General features: G+C 43.8%; 1 protein-coding gene across 3 annotated transcripts in view; it reads left to right on the plus strand.

Annotated features, from left to right (window-relative positions):
• Positions 1–21,091, plus strand: part of TSHZ2 (teashirt zinc finger homeobox 2) — a 338,895-nt gene that overhangs the window by 225,438 nt on the left and 92,366 nt on the right. Inside the window, exons 2-3 of one of the 3 annotated variants that reach the window (XM_035122647.2) lie at positions 1,375–4,462; positions 14,956–20,719. In XM_035122647.2, coding sequence (XP_034978538.2) covers positions 1,375–4,454 — 3,080 coding nt within the window. In that variant the 3' untranslated portion in view covers positions 4,455–4,462; positions 14,956–20,719. Of the gene's footprint in view, positions 1–1,374; positions 10,089–14,955; positions 20,720–21,091 lie in introns of those variants that run through there. The other 2 variants (XM_060277314.1, XM_035122646.2) reach the window with 2 other exon arrangements.

The raw sequence follows: 21,091 nt of genomic DNA on the forward strand, positions 1-21,091 counted from the left end.
TCCCAAAGGCCAGGTAAGAGGCCAAACAGCCTCCTGGGGTGACAAAGACCCCACCAGGGGAGGGGTGGGAAATCAAGCAGAAAAAAGGGGGGGAAGGGGAGTTAAATTAATTAAGGGACTGGAGAGGATTAGAACAAAGGGGAAAATAAAGAAATGTAACCAGACAATGAGAAGATTGCTCCGCTGTCCTCCAGAAGTGCTTCGAGTGATCAGAAACGCAGCCAAAGAGAAGGGTCCAGAAAAAACCAACGTTAAGCTTAAATACACCCCAAGGTTTGATTCACAAAATGATACATACCAATTTGCCCAACAACAGCCCTTAACCAATCAAACGGTGGCCACTCATGCCCCCACCTTTGCCATAGGCGTGGTTTTCAGCCCCCACCGCAAATCGTGCTCTCTGTAATGGAGAACCCGTCTTCTCCATTCAGCAGGAGGTGTGGAGTTGTAAATTTTTATCTCTATGAATTGATCAGAAACTTTACGCTGTCTGCATAAAAATGTCAGAATCCCTTTATTTGGATTATGGGCTGTGATGTTAAAATAGATTATTGGCGGTACAAGGTTTTAAAAAAGAGAGAATAAGAAAATCTGTACACTGGCATAGAAAATATTATTCTAGTTTACCCATTTGGGAATGTTTTCAACATATTTTAATAAGGATTAATAGATAATGCATGTCACACATGTTTCTATGTTATGTACATTTAGTAACACAAATATAGGTAGACTTCCTCCTCAGTAAGTTTTTTCTGAGCATCTTGAAATGTTTTATTAAGATCATCAAATGGCATAACATTGTTTTACCTTTACATAACCCATAGAAACAAGAAAATCAGAGACTACCTCTTTTCCTTGGCCAGTTGTCATTTTCTGGAGCGGGTTGATAGCCACTTGAGGACATCATTTTAATGGGTCTTAAAATGATCTCACATATTAATTTTCTAACTGTTCCATTAAGGGGTGGTTAGAGCTATACTGTTGCAACAGGAAAATTATTAACTCAAAATCTCTAGAAGTTACAAAGAATTATGATCATCTGCCAATAAAAACCAACAAGCTTTGCCAGCTTTTTCACTCCTTGCGCTAACAGTCCATAAAGCAGAAGGTTAAACCCAAATCCAGTAGGGAAAAGCAAATGCCAGAACTAGAGAAATGAATACGCAGTGTTCTTTTTTTAATAATAATTTTTATTAATTTTTCATTAATAATAATCCAATATGAGCCACATTAATACAATACCAAATCATAATACAATTAAAAGAGACAATTATTCCATTTCAAATTAAACATTTTTGGGTGACTTCCCATGTCCTGATTTTCTGCAGTGTTCTTGCTTAAGCTGATGTTTCATGTATCGACGTTCCTTTTCAGGTTACGTCCAAGATGATGATTCAAAAGAGGAGGAAGACGTAAAAGAGGAGGAAGAGGATGATGACGAGAGCAACTCGACAGCTCGTCTTCAGGGCAGCAATGACCCTGGCACAGATGAAGAGCATGATGCAGGCCCCGATCCAAAAGGTGGCTTTAGCTACCAGAACTCTCCAGTAAGTCATATCTCTAATCAGGATGTTGAAAACGAATCCCTGTTAAGTGATGCGAGCGACCAGGTGGCGGATATTAAAAGCCTTTGTTCTAGAGAGCCGCAAGACCCCAAAGCCAATGTCCACCCCAAACCTCCCAGCGAAGCACACAGCTGCATGGATAAAATGACAGCGGTATACGCCAACATCCTTTCAGATTCTTACTGGACAGGTCTAGGACTCGGACTCAAGCTGTCCAGCTCAGATAAGAGGGGCTGCGACAACAGGAACGGGGCAAGCAAAAGTGACTTTGATTGGCACCAAGACGCACTGACCAAGAGCCTGCAGCAGAGCTTACCAGCGCGGCCTGTCTCCAAACCAAACCTTTTCAGCTCCGTCCAGCTCTACAGGCAAAGCAGCAAAATGTGCGGGACCGTATTCACCGGCGCCAGTAGGTTTCGGTGCAGGCAATGTAGCGCTGCCTACGACACCCTGGTGGAGCTGACTGTCCACATGAACGAAAGTGGTCATTATCAAGATGACAACCATAAAAAAGACAAGCACAGGCCTGCCAGCTACTCCAAGCCCCGGAAAAGGGCCTTTCAGGACATGGATAAGGAAGATGCCCAGAAAGTCCTGAAATGCATGTTCTGCGGCGACTCCTTCGATTCCCTTCAAGATCTAAGCGTCCATATGATAAAAACAAAACACTACCAAAAAGTGCCTTTGAAGGAGCCGGTGCCTACCATTTCTTCCAAAATGGTAACTCCAGCTAAAAAACGTGTGTTCGATGTCAACAGGCCTTGTTCTCCAGACTCAACCACGGGGTCGTTTGCAGACACCTTTTCTTCCCAGAAGAATGCGAACCTGCAGCTGTCCTCGAACAACCGCTATGGCTACCAAAACGGAGCCAGCTACACGTGGCAGTTCGAGGCGTGCAAATCACAGATCCTCAAGTGCATGGAATGCGGGAGCTCGCACGACACATTGCAGCAGCTCACCACACACATGATGGTGACGGGCCACTTCTTGAAAGTCACAAGCTCGGCCTCTAAGAAAGGAAAGCAGCTTGTTTTGGATCCGCTGGCTGTGGAGAAGATGCAGTCGCTTTCCGAAGCACCGGCTGGTGGCGATGGTCTGCACGTGAAGCCCTCCAGTAATGCATCGACGGATTCCGCAGCTCCTGCTTCGGAGCTGAAGAAAGAAAGGAAGCAAAATAAATCGGAGGAAGTGATCAAAGACGAGAAAGCGGTGAAGAACGAAGACTATGAAGATACTCTTCAGAAACCGCTGGATCCTACGATAAAATACCAGTATCTTCGGGAGGAAGATCTGGAAGATGCTTCCAAAGGTGGTGGAGACATTTTGAAGTCTTTGGAAAACACGGTCACCACTGCCATCAATAAAGCTCAAAACGGAGCACCCAGCTGGAGTGCGTATCCTAGTATCCATGCAGCTTATCAGCTTTCAGAAGGAGCAAAGCCTTCCTTACCAGTGGGGTCCCAGGTGTTGCAAGTTAGGCCAACGGTCACGAATAAGCTGAGGCCTATTGCTCCAAAATGGAAAGTAATGCCTCTGGTTCCTATCTCAACTAACATGGCCCAATGCCCTCAAGTGAAGAAGGAAGGAGACATCAAAAAGGAAGCACAAAAGGACCATGTTAAAGAGGGCAACAAAGCTGTGGATGCGCCCCCTGCCTGTCAAAATGAAGGTCACTCTCCCCCTCAGGTTGAAGTGTATGTAGAGCCTAAAAAGCCAGAGCCAAGTCCTTCGAAAGAAGAGGACAAGGCCAAAGAAGAGGAGGAGAAAGACAAAGCAAATGCAAAGGATTCAGCGCCACCAGCTCTTACCAATGGCTGCACTACTTCCAACCACTCCTCTGAGCTGCCTTGTCTAAACCCTCTGAGCGCTCTGCAGTCTGTGCTGAATAACCACTTGGGCAAAGCCAATGAGCCTTTGAGACCTCAGTCCAACACCAGCCCCAGTTCAAGTTCAGCCTCTATGTTCCACAAACCTAATTTAAACATGATGGAGAAGCCAGTTCTGTCTCCCACCCCAGCGCCAACGAAACCTGCAACCGTTACATCCAGGCATTATGTGTTCGAAAACAGCGATCAGCCAATAGACCTGACCAAATCTAAAAGCAAGAAGGGAGAGTCTGTCCAAGCACAATCTTGCACTTCCCCACCTCAGAAACACGCCCTGTCTGACATTGCGGACATGGTCAAAGTTCTCCCCAAAGCTACGACGCCAAAACCTGCTGCCTCGTCCAGAATACCATCGATGAAACTGGAAATGGATGTCCGACGTTTTGAAGATGTCTCAACAGAAGTCTCCACGTTGCACAAAAGAAAGGGAAGGCAATCCAACTGGAATCCTCAGCATCTCCTCATTTTGCAAGCTCAGTTTGCTTCCAGCCTTTTCCAAACTTCCGAAGGTAAATATTTATTGTCAGACTTGGGTCCCCAAGAACGCATGCAGATTTCCAAATTTACTGGACTGTCCATGACTACGATCAGCCATTGGTTGGCAAATGTCAAGTACCAACTCAGAAAAACTGGAGGGACAAAATTTCTGAAAAACATGGATAAAGGGCACCCCATCTTTTATTGCAGTGACTGTGCATCTCAGTTTAGAACCCCGTCAACGTACATCAACCATTTAGAATCCCATCTAGGTTTCCAAATGAAAGACATGAACAAGCTGGCTGTGGAGCAGCAAACCAAGGTAGAACAAGAAATCTCCAGAATTTCAGTTCAAAGGTCTCCTGAAACAATAGCTGGAGAAGAGGACACAGACTCTAAGTTCAAATGTAAGTTGTGCTCTCGGACATTTGTGAGCAAACACGCAGTAAAACTTCATCTAAGCAAAACACACAGCAAGTCGCCAGAACACCATTCACAGTTTGTAGCGGAAGTGGATGAAGAATAACTCCTAAGGTATGCACGCCTTAACTGCAAAATGAGTTTTAATATTATGTTTATCAAAAAAGGCTCTCAAAGCACTTCTGCTTTCTTAAAACAATTGTGTTTTCCAGGATGCCCATTTCTTTCTGGACGTTGGCTCCTCTGCCTGTAACTGCTGCATGATGGGATAAATTTAAGAGGTGCAGCTGCTTCCATGTTGGGGAAAACTTTGCTTTTTTGCATTTTGCTCAGCCATGTTGTTGTTAAAGGCACAGGAACCTCTGCCAAGAAAAAAACTGGCAACCTCATTTGCTGTTGACACTATGTTCCCACTTAGCTATCCAGTCCATTAATCTTGCATTTGAAAAGCAAAGCATGACGAACACTTCACTCTAATGGCTTCTATTGAAATTGTATTTGCTTGTAATATTTTAAGCATCTGTGTCACCCTTTTGTCCCATAATCTGCAAAGAGGAGTGGGAGTCACAGCAACTAGGATGGCGTTGTCATGTGTTTTCAGTGTCGTTTCAGACATGGGTTGCCACATTTGATTATTATTTCCTTATGGTTTCAAGGACCTCTTTCACTGCTTCTCCCTACACTGCCCATTTGATTGTGCATCAGGCTGGGTTTTTTTTGAAAACAGTGTCTAAATCAGAGGAAGCTAACCTGTGACACCCCCCCCCCAAGATGTCGCTCAACGTCAACTCCCATCACCCCAACCATTGACCGTGCCTGCTGAGACTGATGGGAGCTGGAGTCCAACAACATCTGGGGGACAACAGGCTAGCAATCCCAGTCTGTAAACCTTCTGCCCAGTAAGACCTCCAACAACCTCCTTATTTGTTCTGATGCAATGTAAGGAGGAATGTCCAAAGCACAGTCGTTGGGTGCATACCATGTTCAATCACTGTATAGTCTCCATGAGTACTGGGGTTAGATGGAACAATGGTCCAATTCATCACAAGGCAGCTTCACGTGGTCCTATGGCTTACCAGACGCCAAGGGATCATACTCTCTTGTAAAGGGACTCTCTGCAAGTGAGCTCCCAAAGGTTGTAAAGATACAAAAAAAAATCGACCTACATCCAAGCAGCCTTATTTGGGGGAAAGGAGCTCAGTGAGGATTCCCAACACCACAACAAGCAGGCAGAAAGGCAAGGTAGGCTTGAAATCCACATCAGATAGTCCAAAGAGGCATGAGAGATGGGAAGCAGGAGTTCCTTATCCTATTTATAAAGTTTTATACTACTTTTCTATGTCTGAAGTTAAAATTTAAAAATGGTAAAAACGAGACACTTGCATTTCATCTCCCCACACTTCTGGGGTCATCCTGAAGCGAGGATGGGGAACCTGCAGCCCTTCAGGATTGCTGGGCTCCAGCTCTCATCCTCCCGCTTATGCATAGCCAATGGCCAGCGATGATAGAGTTGTAGTCCAGCAACATCTAGAGGGGCCCCTCTGTTCTAAAGGGAGACGTGCATTCCATCCCCTTTCTTTGCCCAGCACCAGGAAGCACAGGGAGAGGAGATGCATGTCACACTTGCCCTCTCACCACTTCTATGGAGCATCCCATGGGGCTTTACTTAGGTGTCAGTGTCCAAGCTTACCTTGCTATAATAGCTCCTGCATGCCGAATCTGTGTGCTGATTAAGAGCCTGAGAACCCCGGGGAAGATGCAAAAGGGGACAGGAACTCTGCTTTCTTAATGGTTGTGTAAGGGAGAGAATGGCAACAGGTTTAATTTGTCGTGCAACTTACATACCTGCTGAAATTCCTCCTCCTCCTTCTCTACTATTAAAGGTGCAAGAACCTTGTCCCTTTTTTGCATCTGATCACCCTAGATGCAAGTAAGGGTTGCCTAGACCCCAAGGTGCAGTTGCGGGCCCACCCTCTGCCAACCCCATGTGTACTGGCTATTTGTCTTCTATGTTCCTCTTCCTGTTCAAAACGTGAATGCTCTGCAGCCAGAAGGTAACACTCAACGGTTGAGTAGACCAAAGTCTATACAATACACTGAAATCCTGTATTCCAAAAGAAAAAAATGGGGCGGCGGCGGGGAGATAACATTGGTTATGTAGTCATTATTCTAGATAAACATATGGCATCATAGATTCATTTGTGTAACAATAAATTCCTTTTGTCACATATAAACGTATGTAGAAGTCTCACTCTTTAATTATTCTGGCTAGTCTTAACTGCCCTTTTGAATATTTACGCAGTCCTTTCCTTTGTAATCAGATACAGGTTGCTTAGCGCATAGCATTACGCACACCCTGCTCAATATAGTGCACACTATATTAGAGAAACGAACAGAGCCCCATATTGACTTGAATTGAACATGCCCTGCTTATACTGCTGTGGTCTCATATGCTTGCAATGCAGTCTCCCTTCCTTTCAAGGAGCTGCTGTTAGAACCCCACGTCATGCATGAATTGAAGCACCACACAGCTCCCGTTGTTTCTAGAACCGTTTTATAGTTGTCTTTTCTTTTTAAGAAGGAGAGAGAAAAGACACAGACCCATTTGTAGCGAGCTGCTCGTTTTCAATCCCTAAACAGGGGGCAAATAATTCAAGAATACACTTACATCTAGCATTTATGAATATACTATTAGTCTGATGCATAATAAATAAAGCCTGCTTCACTCCAAAACCTGACATCTTACATTTTTAAATTAGTAACGAGCATCTGATAGCCCAAATAAACTGTTGCGGCAGAGGAACATTTCATTGAGATGAAGGGGGATTTACTTCCTAGCAGGTATGCTGAAAGGGACACGGGTGGTGCTGTGGTCTAAACCACAGAGCCTAAGGCTTGCCAATCAGAAGGTCGGCGGTTCGAATCCCCGAGACAGGGTGAGCTCCCGTTGCTCGGTTCCCAGCTCCTGCCCACCTAGCAGTTCGAAAGCACGTCAAAGTGCAAGTAGATAAACAGGTGCCGCTCCGGCAGGAAGGTAAACAGCATTTCCGTGCACTGCTGGTTCGCCAGAAGCGGCTTAGTCCTGCTGGCCGCATGACCTGGAAGCTCCCTCGGCCTATAGAGCGAGATGAGCTCACAACCCCAGAATCGTCCGCGACTGGACCTAACGGTCAGGGGTACCTTTACCTTTAGGTGTGCTGAAGATTGCAACTCTAACAGCACAATCCTAGGAGTATAGGATTGCAGCCTAAACTCTGAAGGACTTGCATTCAGCAGGACTGGGTGAGTGCTCTACGAAGAATTTCTGTCGTCTGGGAACAAATACGTATATAGATATTTGGATATTTTGAATGAGTTTTTGCCCTGCTACATATATGCAATTAGTTGTGAAACTTGCCTTACAGAGGTAACACGTCAACGGTATAAAAGCCAGCACAACGTCTGTATGTATTACATCTTTTGAATGGAATTCATGGTGCAATCATCCCAACCCCAAGATTGAGGCATATTCTTATGAGAAGAAGGCGCTTCTGTGGTTCAGGGGCTCTCTCTTCATTTCAATGAGCAATCCGATTCATATCTGCAAAGAAAGATATGCACATGAAGTAGGCTTATTCTTACACTGGAATCAATGTGGGGGGATACTGTTGAGGTGTTTAATTTGCAAATTGGTCGTTCAGATACTGCAAATGGTTGCGGGCAATAGGGAGTCTTCTTACAAACCAGATTTCCTCCAGAAAGGGGGTAGTATTTTGATGGTGATGTCGTCATATGGATGCTGCAAAAAAAAGAGCTTGTTTGCACGAGGAGCACCAATCCCTCAATATTTACCTGTCTGGAAACATCCTTGATGGGAGAACCATTTGCCCCAAAGATGTGCTTCACTCATCTGTGAATTAGAGTTCTGATACAAGCAGGGCCGGATTTAGGTTTGACAAAGCCCTAAGCTACTGAAGGTAACGGGGGCCTTTATATGCCCAGCTGTCCTTTGTCAACAACAAATTGTCGCTGTTTTGTGTGTGTTGGATATATGCAATATGGTGATTTATGAACCTAATAGGTATCTAAAACCATTTGCACATGCAGAATGTAGGCACCCTATATATAGAAATGAGCAAACCAGTGATATTTTAGGGAGCAGGCTAGCAGGCGAGGCCCATTGCTTACATCATAGGAGCCAACACAACACAAAACACTGCTGCTGTATGTAGGTTTTATTTTATTTGTTTTTTAATTTATATTTTGGAAATGTACACCCAGTTGTTCCTTTTATTTTTGGGGGGGGGGCCAAGAGAGTGGGACCCTAAGCTATAGCTTGTTTAGCTTATACAGTGGTACCTCTGGCTATGGATTTAATTCGTTTTGGGGTGCCGTGCACACCCCGAAAAATTTGTAACTAGAGGCGCCGTTTCTGCGCAAGCGCACAGCACAATAGAGCCTTTCTGTGCATGCTCGAGCGGCGAAACCCGGAAGTATACACTTCCGGGTTTGCCGCCGCCGTAACCCGAAGATTCCATAACCTGGAAGTTTCGCAACACGAGGTGCCACTGTATGTAAATCCGGCACTGGATACAAGCCCAGGCCTACAACAGTGAAAGAGCAATAGGCTCCTGAATGACAGTACTTAGACATCTGCATGGAAACGAGGTGCAAAGAATAAAGCGTTAAAGAAGTGCTTCTTGCCATGGTGGACTGTATCACTATTTTAGCACAAGGATAACACAGCTTCCCAAGCTGACCTTGATAAGTCTGTTCAGACTCACAGCTGTTGGCACGAGAATCACAGCCAGTGATGCATACTGTGTAGGCATTGATCTGCAGGGTTGCCAGCTGACCAGCTCCGAAATGCCCTGGCCTGCTCCTCTTCCCTTTAATAACAGCTTGACCTTGCAGAAGTCACAGCAGGGGTGTGAGACTCTTCCTGCCTGCAATTACAAGCACAGGAGCCAGGGCCGATAAGCTGGCAACTCACCGAGAAACAGAAGCATGCTAACTGCTCCCCCATTGCAATGGCATGCTCCAATGCTATAAATGTGTAGCATTTTTAATAAGGAACTGACTTCAGGATTTGGCTAAGTGGAACGATTACAGTTCTAGTGCTATTGAGAATATCCAAATTGCAGCGCACAGATGCACAAGGGCCCCTTAGTACAAAGGTAATGACGCTGGCTTTGGACACTTATCCTGTAAAACACTGTCATTAAAAAAGCCAATGAAAAAAGCAATGAAAACACACTCTGATTGAATTCATTTTAAATACTGTAGTAGATTTCCGGACATGTCGTTTGGCAGACCTTGCTGCTGCTGCAATAGGATATCTGGGCCTGTTATTTCAACTCACAGGGACTGATATGTACCTATTGTTAGTCCATAATTTGAAATTCCACATAATTTATAATAATTTTTTTTTTTAAAAAAAATGGAAAAGTATGGGGGAAATATTTCTGTATTCTCCCCATTCCCCAAGGGTAGATTTCATTTATTTTATTTTTACAGTGTTTGTGTTTATTAGTGTTATGAACATTGGCAGAGCTATTTTTCTAGAAAAAGAGGTGCTGGAACTCACCACGAACGCCTCCCTTGTTCTCTTCTAATGGCAATAGAATCTACCTGAGAGGAGCCGAAACTGAGTTTTGGTTGGAAAAAAGCCCTGCCCATTGGCAAATAATTCGGGTTCTGCCGCAAAAAAAAAAAAGACGTCTGCTTGAATATAGGGAAATAACCAGCAAAACATGGTTCTGATGCGGGAATTTAGCAGCTAAGTAACACAACTGCAACCAATCCTAAATAGAGTAATGTGCTCAGTGTGTGGGTATGGGGGTGTTAGAGATATATTAATTTCTGTTTGATGGTAACTCCTGAGAAGTGCACTTTACACGGAAGCCTAGCAGTCTGGCCCCTCTGTCTGTTTACTCCAGAATTAAGCCACACAGAATTCAATGGATTACTCCCAAGTAAGGACAAACAGTTGCAGCTTGTCTCATTTTGTCACATTTCCAGCAGCATATATGTCTTCATGAAAATTCGCCCGCAGTTTTTGCCTAATATAAATATCTTCACTGTTAAGCATTTTAACAGAGTGCATTTTTGTACATTGTTTTCAATAACGTTTCCCCTTACATAGGCATTTTTTGTTTGGAGAACGCCATCACAAAACCCAGGTATGTGCAAATGGCAAAGGATAACAGCATCTCGGTTCACTTGGTATTGTTCTGGAGAATGCAAAGCCGTTTGGACCATTATTAAAAAGAGAACCGAATCAAATTTCTCCTCCACCTCTGCTCTTAAATTTATGCAGCGGTTAGTGCATAAAACAAACATTCAGACTTTATACAGAGGTTATATTCGTCAACATTTTGGATTAAGAGATACAGAATAACATTTCTGGAGAAACTGCATAGGAAAAGACTGGATTTTTAATTTTAAATGCTACAATTTATCAGGCTTTTTATCAAGTCCAGCTAATTTTGCTACTTATGAGTGTGGGGGAAGGAGGCAGTCAGGCAGATGTTAGTTAGCTATTTTTTAAAAAATTGGTAACTATTTGTATTTATAAAAAAAAAATCCTTCCAGTAGCACCTTAGAGACCAACTAAGTTTGTTATTGGTATGAGCTTTCGTGTGCATGCACACTTTTTTCAGATACACTTGTATTTATATCTTCTTGAAGTCTGTGCCTTGGTACTTTAGAAGGAAATATTTAAATGGCTGTAAAAGTATGAACAAATGGTTATATGGAACTGCTATTTTAGTTGGTATGCCATGAAAGCACAAATTGTGTGAAATGATGGGCTGTTTTGACTAACACTGTACAGATTATGTTTTTTATTATTACTGTATTATTTTAAGCTCTAAAGCTTGACTAAACCTTTTAGAGCTGTGCTTAAAGGAAAACCCTGCAAAGTTTGATCCTGATCTTTTCTTGAAAGCTGGAAGTAAATCCGATGTCATTCGGAACATCTTGCTTGTTTGTTAAAAAGAGAGTGTGCACTATTGCTATCCCATAGCAAAATTAAGTTTTCTTGCTAAATATGCTAGCAAAAATACCAGTAACAAGCCTCACATATTTATTTATTTATACATACAAACATTTTAGAATATTGACATATTTAGAAATAGCAAGTTAATTTTAAGGACTTTTTAAAAGGTTTTAACAATTGGGGAAGGCTCTTCTATTACCTGTTCTTTAAAAACTTTGAAGCTACACCCATAAATTTTTGTTTCAGAAAATGAAAATAACAGATTGAACCTGTGTTTGAAAGATTTTGCAAATCTCATAATATAAACTGTCAATTTTCCCCTACCCCCCTCACAAACACAATCCAGTGCTTCTCTGTGTGTGGTGAAAGATATTTTGCTAGATAGTAGAATAGCGATTTTACTAAATTCCCTTAATTATTGAAAAAAATATCTGATGTAGGGATGTGTGCGTGTGTGTGTTTCCCTTGTATATCCTTCTTCCTTTTGTCTTTTCCCTGCACTTCCTGTGGTATTTGCATTTTGCAATATAACAGAACATTATCTTGGATTTAAGGATTTAAGACAATCTTTCCAAAACTCACCCTTTTCATTTCAACCATCTGCAAATTTGTCATGTTATTCCCCGCATCCATAAAACATCGGAAAGAAGTTTGGTATAATGAGTTCCTTTTAGCATTCAGATTCTTAGCTTTAAATATCTATTTTTCTAATTCTACATTAATAGAAAAATCCTTGCTTCAACCTTGTGAGAAAACTATGTATAAACCAGAAAGGCCTGTTATTCAAATCACGTAAATTTGCAGTTATGCGCGCGCGCACACACACACACACTCCCACACATCAGGTATCATGGAGACAGTGTTTTTGCAAGGTGGGAGGGAAGGATTTGGAAATCTGATATTCATCTGCACACATTCAAATAAAGATAGCTTTGCTGTTTGTGGAACATGGCACTTCTCTAGACAGGGGAAAGATTTCAGAGGTAGCGATAAGTGTTGGACTAGGGCCTGGGATGCAAGGGTTCCTAACTGCCTCTCAGCCACGAAGCTCTCTGGGTGACCTTGGGCCAGTCACTTTTTTCTCTGCCTAACCTACCTCACAGGGTTGTTGTGAGAATGAAATGAGGGAGAACAGAACCATGCACACAACCACGTTTTCAGATGAATTAAATGGAGGCTGACAAATGCCAGCTAGTAGGTGGGAAGGATGCTATTTGAAAACGTTGTGGAATCTTGTGCAGGTTCCAGAGCAGTTTAATTCTGAATTCCAGTTTTGCAGAGCAAAAACTTAGGGGGAGCTGCTCCTTTGTTCCCTGTTCCTTGGAAGCCAGTGCTGGGCCACAAATTTATTGTGCTTTTGCCCCCCAACCATTCTCTACCAGTTCTCTTGTCCCCCACATTACAGAGGCCTGATTGACCTCCGCTAGGAACTGAGCATTTAGAGTCACTGGTCCCATACTATGGAACACTTTTCCAGCAGAGATTCGGCCATCATCTTCACTCCTGCCTTTCAGGCATCTCTGGGACTAAAAAAACAAACATGCCACAGGTCTATGCAGAAGCCACTCATTTTAATGCCTGTTTTACAGTGGTGTGGTGTGGTGTGTGTGTGTGAGAGAGAGAGAGATGAAAGAGAGACACACAGAGAGAGTTGTTTTTTGGCACCCATCTGTTTCAGGAGACAATAGAAGAGCGTGCCTTCCGGTCTAAAGTCAAACAGTTGGAGAGTTACTGCACCTGCTGTGGCTGTAGAGACCACTGCGTGAGAGACATGTTTTGTTGCAGCTGGGGCAGATGAAGGTGTCCATTTGTGTTGCTGCAGATGCACCATGGCTTTTCTTCTCTCTGCGCTCCTCCAAGCGGTCAGGTGTGTGTATGTATATACATGCATTGTACACAGCCCTAATATTTTCAGACATGGTGGTATAGAAATACTTTGATAACTGAATGAACGAACAAATGAGGAAATACATTTCAATCAGAAAGTATTGAAAGAGAAGAGTAATTTCCGGTGAATTTCTCAAGGGCTGGGCGAGAGAGTTCTGGCGTGCTTGCCTTAGAGGTTTTCAGTGACCTTCCATTCCACAAATAACACCAGCCTCCCCAGCTGCCCACATTTCAAGAATACCCCATGCCATTCTTGGCTGGGCTTTTCCTGGAAATGTGGAGAACCAGGGAGGCTGCCTTCCATAGTCCTAACAGCTGTCCATTGTTATTATTTAAAGTGAAGTACCAGGGCCGGCCCTACGGCAAGGCTGGGTGGTGCAGGGTGCCGGGCCGCCAGGGGGGCACCGCACTGCGCCTGCCAGACAGCTGCGCTGCAAAACGGGGGGGGGCGCTGGAGGGATCTTCGCACCAGGGCACCAGATATGCTCAAGACGGCCCTGTGAAGTACAGTCGTACCTTGGAAGTCGAACGGAATCCATTCTGGAAGTCTGTTCAACTTCCAAAACGTTCGGAAACCAAAGCACAGCTTCTGATTGGCTGCAGGAAGCTCATTTCCATTTTTCGATCATTCGGGAGCCGAAACGTACGAGTTCCAAGGCGTTCGGCAACCAAGGTACGACTGTATTTTTTTACTGTTAAAGAAATCAGTACAAACTTTTTTTTTTTAAGTCAAAGAAAGGGCTTTCCTCTGAAACAAAATGGGCAAGCAGTCTCATTTCTGAGAACCAGTAGCCAGCCTTCCTGGTTTCTGACACTTCAGGTAAAGCCCAGAGGAAGATGCCATGGCCATGAGTTAAATTCTCTCATGGTGTTCTGTTTTTTTGGGGGGGGGGGTTGCAGATGAGGAAACATGGGTAGCAGGGGAGACTGTAGAGTGCTGGAGAGAGATGTACTGAAAACACACACCACCCTTGACGATACATAGGGTAAGCTCAACAAAATACCCACTGAAATTATCAAGGAATGCTAAACCAGAGAAGAAAAGGTGGGGGGAGGGGGGACACTTTTATGGGAGAAGAAAAACTTCTGAGAGATTGGAGAAGAAGTTTCAGCACAGCACTTCTGTAAACATCTGGCCAGCCACTGTTGAAATAAGCATACCGACCTAGATAGATCCTTAATTTGATTTGCCAGATCTCTTTGTCATTCTTTCATTTGCAACATGGTCAGTTTAGAAGAGGCCGGGAGCTCACTTTTGCAGAAGAAATATATTAGAGCCTGCCGCAGAGCGAGAGATTCCAACCAAGACAACCCTCAGTCCTAGTAAATTCCCGCCGTGTTATGTTGTTGGGGGTGGGTGGGAAGATGAGCTCGGACTTGGCGGAGAGGGAAAACATTTTGCACATGCTCCAATGCACTCTTGCTACACATTCTGGAGCTCAGCCCAGAGTGTTAAAAAAAAGAGGGGGGGGTTCCAAAACTGAATCCTGGCTCAGGTTCTGCACTGTTTGAAGCAGAGTGGTGGTTTTCGTTTCCCCTGAAGCCTTTGGTAAGTAAACAGGCAGCTCTCTGAAACGAATCAATTTTGAAAATAAGGATACTACAAAGGAAAAAGAGGGGGAGATGCATAATGATAAACAGGGGTGTTTTTTCCTTCTGTTTCCTCCTTTGTCTTTTTCTCTTTTTTAAAACCCATCAAGTTTAAAGATTCTATGGTGCTTCTCTCCCCCCCCCTTTATAGGAGACAACTGACAATTCGGTGGTAAATGGAAGAAAGAGGCGAACAGTGCTGGAAATCTCTAATGCATTGACACTAACGTGCCCTCTATTGTTGAAAATGAGCAGGCAATCATGAATGTTCATCAAATGGCTCCTAATGCAGTTAAAGTATTCAGCTATAATTTCTCCTTGCATTTATAATTACTGTCATAGACTGCACACCTCAGTGAGCAGATTAAAGCTATAAACTATTTAGCCATAGCTTTAAGATGAGGAACTTGATTTGTCTGGCAGCAGTTATTTGTTAGGAGAGCTTGACACTTCACATAAAAATGACTCAACCTGATGAAGAACAATGCGGCCTGAACAATGCAGAGGTTTTAAATCAGTCATTTATACCACGCCCTGGAAGGATTGCAAAGCAATTTGTTAAATGATCTATAGGACGCGCAGATAACCGTGTGTGTTAAGTATACCCAAATATATATTATTTTTTTAAAGGTAGGCCCTTCTCGGTTGGTTGGATTTCTTGCTGTGGCGGGCAGGGTTCTTCAATGTGTCGCTCTCGCCTTTGGGAGAGCATGTGTGTGTTGAGGCTGATTGTGAGGGCAGAACTGGACAGTGCAAACTTGAGGGGTGATGACAAAGTGTCATTTGTTGACAAGGACCAGAAAATGCCCAGTATAATGAAGACAGGATGCTTAGCTATTTGGACTGGATGGTCCAATGAGGGAGAAGAAAGTCCATGGGTTATTGTTTCCTGACCATAGGAGGTCGGGGAAAACCCAAGTTAGATCACCCACTCAGAGAATTAAATTATTTATCCTGCTTTTCCATATATATTTTTTTTCCCAAACAGTTTTTAAAAGTGGACAATTTGTGTTTCCGGGCAGGTGTTTCTTGTGGAATAGATGCAGCATCCACATGACAGCCCCAATTTCAGATTTGCCCTTTCCATGTAAATCTGATAAGTAAACCAACCAACAAAAACCCTGTTGCCACTGACCTACTTGTGATATCTCAGTGGCCTGTTTGCAAATCAAGCCCCGTTTGAAATTAAGCTGAGAACTTGCCCATAGCTGAGAGAAGGGATAGAACACAAGCAGAATCCCCATTCATTCATTCATTCATTCATTTCACTTATACCCCACCTTTCCTCCAAAGATGTTTACCCACCACCAACAATATTACCGTCACAACAACTCTGTGAAGTAGAATAGAATAGAATAGAATAGAATAGAATAGAATAGAATAGATATTTATTGTCATTGTCCCCTTGCAGGAACAATGAAGTAGGTCCAGTATACCTGAAGGAGCGTCTCCACCCCCATCGTTCTGCCCGGACACTGAGGTCCAGTACCGAGGGCCTTCTGACGGTTCCCTCGTTACAAGAAGCCAAGTTGATGGGAACCAGGCAGAGGGCCTTCTCGGTGGTGGCGCCTGTCCTGTGGAACGTCCTCCCATCAGATGTCAAAGAGAAAAACAGCTACCAGATTTTTAGAAGACATCTGAAGGCAGCCGTGTTTAGGGAGGCTTTTAATGTTTAATTGTTTTATTTCATTTTTCTGTTGTAAGCCGCCCAGAGTGGCTGGGGAGACCCAGCCAAATGGGCGGGGTATAAATAATAAATTATTATTATTATTATTATTACTACTACTACTACTACTGACTGGTAAATGGGTCAAAGTGCTGTGGGATGATTTGAACCTGGGTCTCCAATCCAAGCCTGACAACTCCATGACCACCACGCACGACACGCTTGCTCTTTAGCTTGTGATCATTCAATCCCTTCCTGCCTTTATGTATTTATTTTTAAAGTGTTTTTTAATAGAAGAAAATTACTGTCCATCTTTCTCAAAATTGGGTTTCCAGCTGTTGTTGGACTACAACTCCCATCATCCCTAGGTAGCAGGACCTGTGGTTAGGGATGATGGGAACTGTAGTCTAGAAACAGCCAGCGACCCAAGTTGGGGAAACCCTGATGTTCTCAGGGCCCTTGGCAATAACTAACACTGTAAAATAAATCACTTTTTTAAAAACGGAGGAAAAAGACTGTGAACAGCAGACTAGAGAACGAGAGCCTGTCTATAAAGCCTTAAGACGGACATATGCTTCAGAAAATAGACACTTGAACTCCACACTTGTCTTTTGTCATCTAATCTTACATCAGACCCTTGATAGGGGCTGGCAAAAAATCACCTCCTTATGTTGGTTTTTCATGCAGTAGCATAACATTCAGTTATCACATGCATGGAAAGTGCTTGGGCCAATAATGGTCACCAATAGGGCTATGAGAACTTTTTTCATATCTAGGCTGGGACATAAACGGTTTGTACATCTCAAATGTTCTTTCCTCACTATGTGGCGCTATGACCATCTGGACACATTTCCTTGTATCATCCACCTGGTGGCCATAACCCTTAGAAAATAGTCCATACTCGTTTCTTTGGACCAGGGATGGAGAATCTATGGCCTTGCAGGTGCTAGAACCATAGATGCACAGACTTGTAGAGGAGGAAGGGGCCACGGGGGTCATCTAGTCCAACCCCCTACAATGCAAGAATCTTTTTCCAATGTCTGTTGTTGGACTCCCAACAGCCCCAACCGTTGGCCCTGTTGGCTGGGGATGATGGTAGCTGGAGGTCTGCAACATCTGGAGGGCTACAGGTTTAGTCAGATGAAAATATTCTAGTTCCGCTGTTATAAGTTTATGCACAAATTCAGAAATGGTCATGGCTCCCAAAACACTCCTATGAAGAGATGGACTTTGGTGCTTTCGGCACTCCAGGGAAAATATGTGTCCTTGCGTCCTGCCAACCTCCTAGGAAATGAGCATGCAGCCGTTTGGAATAGGTAAGAGCCCTCCTGGATTGGAACAAGGAGCTATGGATTTCAGGCTTCTCTGCTTCCCACAACAGCTAGCCAGGTGTCTTCGGAAAAGTTACAAGCAGGTTCTGAATTTGTCATTCTTCCGCCGAATGGCATCAGCATGGTTTACCAGGGCATCAAAACATAGAAGTTTCATTCAGCTATCCGATCACTACCTATGGTTTTCCTCTAAACATGAAAAAGGTAGGCCTAGTGTAGCGTGGAACCTGGGAAACTTAGTTCAGTGGTTTCTAAAGGATCACAAGATTCACAGGCATCCCCACTTTAATGTGGGGAATGAAAGCTGTGGCCCCCCACAGGTTGTTGGAATACAACTCCCCTTAACCCTTGATCCCTGGCCAAGCAACCTGAACTGTTTTCTATTCCAGGTGGTTGGAACAAGCACTGCAATTGCCTGAGTTTTTTTTTCCCTTTCTCCCCTTCCTGTCCCCTTTTTTCCTTTTGTGTTGTGGCTTTTAAACTGAAAACCTTAAGTCAGGGAATTTTTAACTGATCCGTAAGCTCTTCTGAGATCCATTTCAGTAAAACCTTTTAAATAAGTAAACACCACAACCTTCTCCTTCAGTGAGCACTACGCATGGCCAACCGTTTTGATTTTATACGCCGAAAAGGAGCGTTTAAACCTGGAAATCTCACTGTGGTTGCATAACTTTGACGATATTTAACATATTATTTATTTGCACAAAGATTTATATCCTACTTTGCACACTGCTGAGGGCAGTTCAGATCGACTCTAAGACACAACACGTTGCAAAATTGTCTTCGCCTTCTCTGACTTTAGTGCAAAATACACAAAAACCCAGATATAAAATGGATGGTTACCTAAACATCGCTTCCAGGATACATAAATCCAGCGGGTTTGGGGTTTTTTTGCCTCCCCTGGGAAAACAAACCCAACAACTCTCCCCACCCCCCATGGCTATACACTTGTAAGATACAGCACTGAGCTGACTTCTCTTGGCAAATGTTGTCACCACCTGCTGATGTCATAGCCCTCCCTCTGATGTGTGGGTGTGTTCTTGGCTCTAAGCTTTGCACGCTTCTGTTCCCTGCTTGCTTTCTGCCTGAACCCTGACGCTGCTGGCAGAGGGCTGGGGGACTCTGGGGGATAAGGAAGTGAAACACTACACCTCCAGATGGTCCGCAGCAGCTGGGCAGATGTAACAAAATGAAGGAAGTTGAAAGGTAAGGTCCAAGTTACATCAGTTATTGCAAAGCACTAGGGCTGCGGCATCCGCCTAGCTCCCAAGCTTTCATTTCCCATATTACTTCTGCCAACAAACACCATGCTCAGGATCAAGTGACATTCCCCAGAATGCAAAAGCTCCTTGAGTGAAGTATGAAATGTATGAAATCGTATATTTAACCGGACAACGTTTTAATTGAGCAAAAAAATATGCTTTAATGTTTTTCTTTCAAGTGCATTAGAGATATATGTGCATTTCCCCCCCGCTCTTTTGTGTGATGCTGATAAGATTATTTCTTATGATTTACTGTGGTCCATTTTTCAGAAGGACCTATGTGGAGGAGGATAGAAGTGGAGCAGAGGGGTTTAGTATATTTTAAATGCAAGCACATATATCCCCCAACAAATTGCAGATTGGTAGGGGACCATTTTGATCAGGAATATGATCTGTGTGAGTTGGGGCAGACATCATGAACTGGTCAGCGCTCTGATCAGTTAACAAGGTCATTAATGCTGCAACCCCGTACCCATTTTTACTTGACAGTAACTGGAGAGTCCTCGTAAAAATTAATAGTGATGGAGACCTCTCTAGGGAAGGCATTTGACAAATGGGGAGCCACCACTGAAAAGACCCTGTCACGGGTCAATGCCAACCAGGTTTCCCTTAGTGACGTGGCAGCAGCAACAAGGCCTCACCTGTATGTTGTAATGTGGTTGATATCAGGGTAGATGCTGCTTTAATCCTTGGCTCCCAATTCTGATGGATGACGTCCAAGCAATAAGGACTGCCTTCTGCTCAGCAGGTACAGAATACTGGCTGGCCGGGGAGATAAAGCAGAAATCTAGGAAAGGGGGAAATTGGAATGAAATGGAGCATCCCCGGGGGGGGGGGGGTGTCATGAGTTGGCTGGAAGCACTCCATGCTGCAAAATCATGGTGCAGGTCTCATTTGTCATAACCATTTTAAAACGCCATCTTCCTAGCACAGGCTAATGATAAACATCCGCATTCCAGAACCCACCCAAAGCATCTTGTACTTTGAGTTACTTGGGGAATGGTGATGTGGATGCTTGCTTGTGTTTTATTTTGTTTTTTGCTTGTGGTTGTTGGGTTTGTTTGTTTGTTTGTTTTGCTTCCATCCTACCTGTGCCAAACAATTATGGGGGGGGGGAATAACCTTAAAGATAGCTTTTCTTTCTCATTAGCATCATCTGTTTCTTCTTATGCTGCATTCCCGTGAGATTCCATCCAAAGTAGCTCACAAAATATGACATTAGCAGCAATAAACATCTGCTTAAAAAAGATTATGGAAGCAGTCACAACTAAGCACAGGGTCAATAGGTAAATGCATAATGAAAATCTTAACTAGGATGGCATAAAATTTACAGGTGTTAATTTATAGGTATACAGTGGACGCTCGGGCTGCGAACGTGATCCGTGCAGGAGGCACGTTTGCAACCCGTCTGCGCACGCACGGGTCGCGATTCGGCACTTCTGCGCATGCGCAAAGCGGAATTTAGTGATTCTGTGCATGCACGAGTGCCGAAACCCGGCAGTAACCCATTCAGATACTTCCGGGTTCAGCGCGGGACGCAACCTGAAAAGACGCAAGCTGAAGCGTCTGTAACCCAAGGTATGACTGTATATGCAAATTTAGAAATAATTACTATCAATTCAAGAGAAATATAGTGCTTCTCTCCATAGTGGGGAAGACTGTTGGGGTACAATTCTGCGGTGGGGTGTGCAAATGGAATGAGTTCTGCTCATGCAAAAGGACTTCCCCTCATCTTCCACTAACCCTCCAGAGCAGACTTAGGGGTGTAGGGGGAAACCCCCCCCTCATCCTCATGCATTCTCCCCCAGGGGAAACCCCCCTAATCCCGGTCATGCCCATTGAATTGGCCCTGGTTTTCATTTGGGAAAAACTAAATCCAGCTTTAGATGCTGCTTGTGCTTTGCTCTATGGTCTGTTATTTGCCACCACTTTTTTAAGCAAAACTGGTGCCCATGTAACCCTTGTCACTTAAAGAAATATCTCACTTTAAGAAGGTTCAAGGCTTCAGGCTCTCATGTGTGGGGAAGA

Source organism: Zootoca vivipara, chromosome 7 (assembly GCF_963506605.1).
Source record: "Zootoca vivipara chromosome 7, rZooViv1.1, whole genome shotgun sequence".
In the NCBI taxonomy this organism is placed as follows: domain Eukaryota; kingdom Metazoa; phylum Chordata; class Lepidosauria; order Squamata; family Lacertidae; genus Zootoca; species Zootoca vivipara.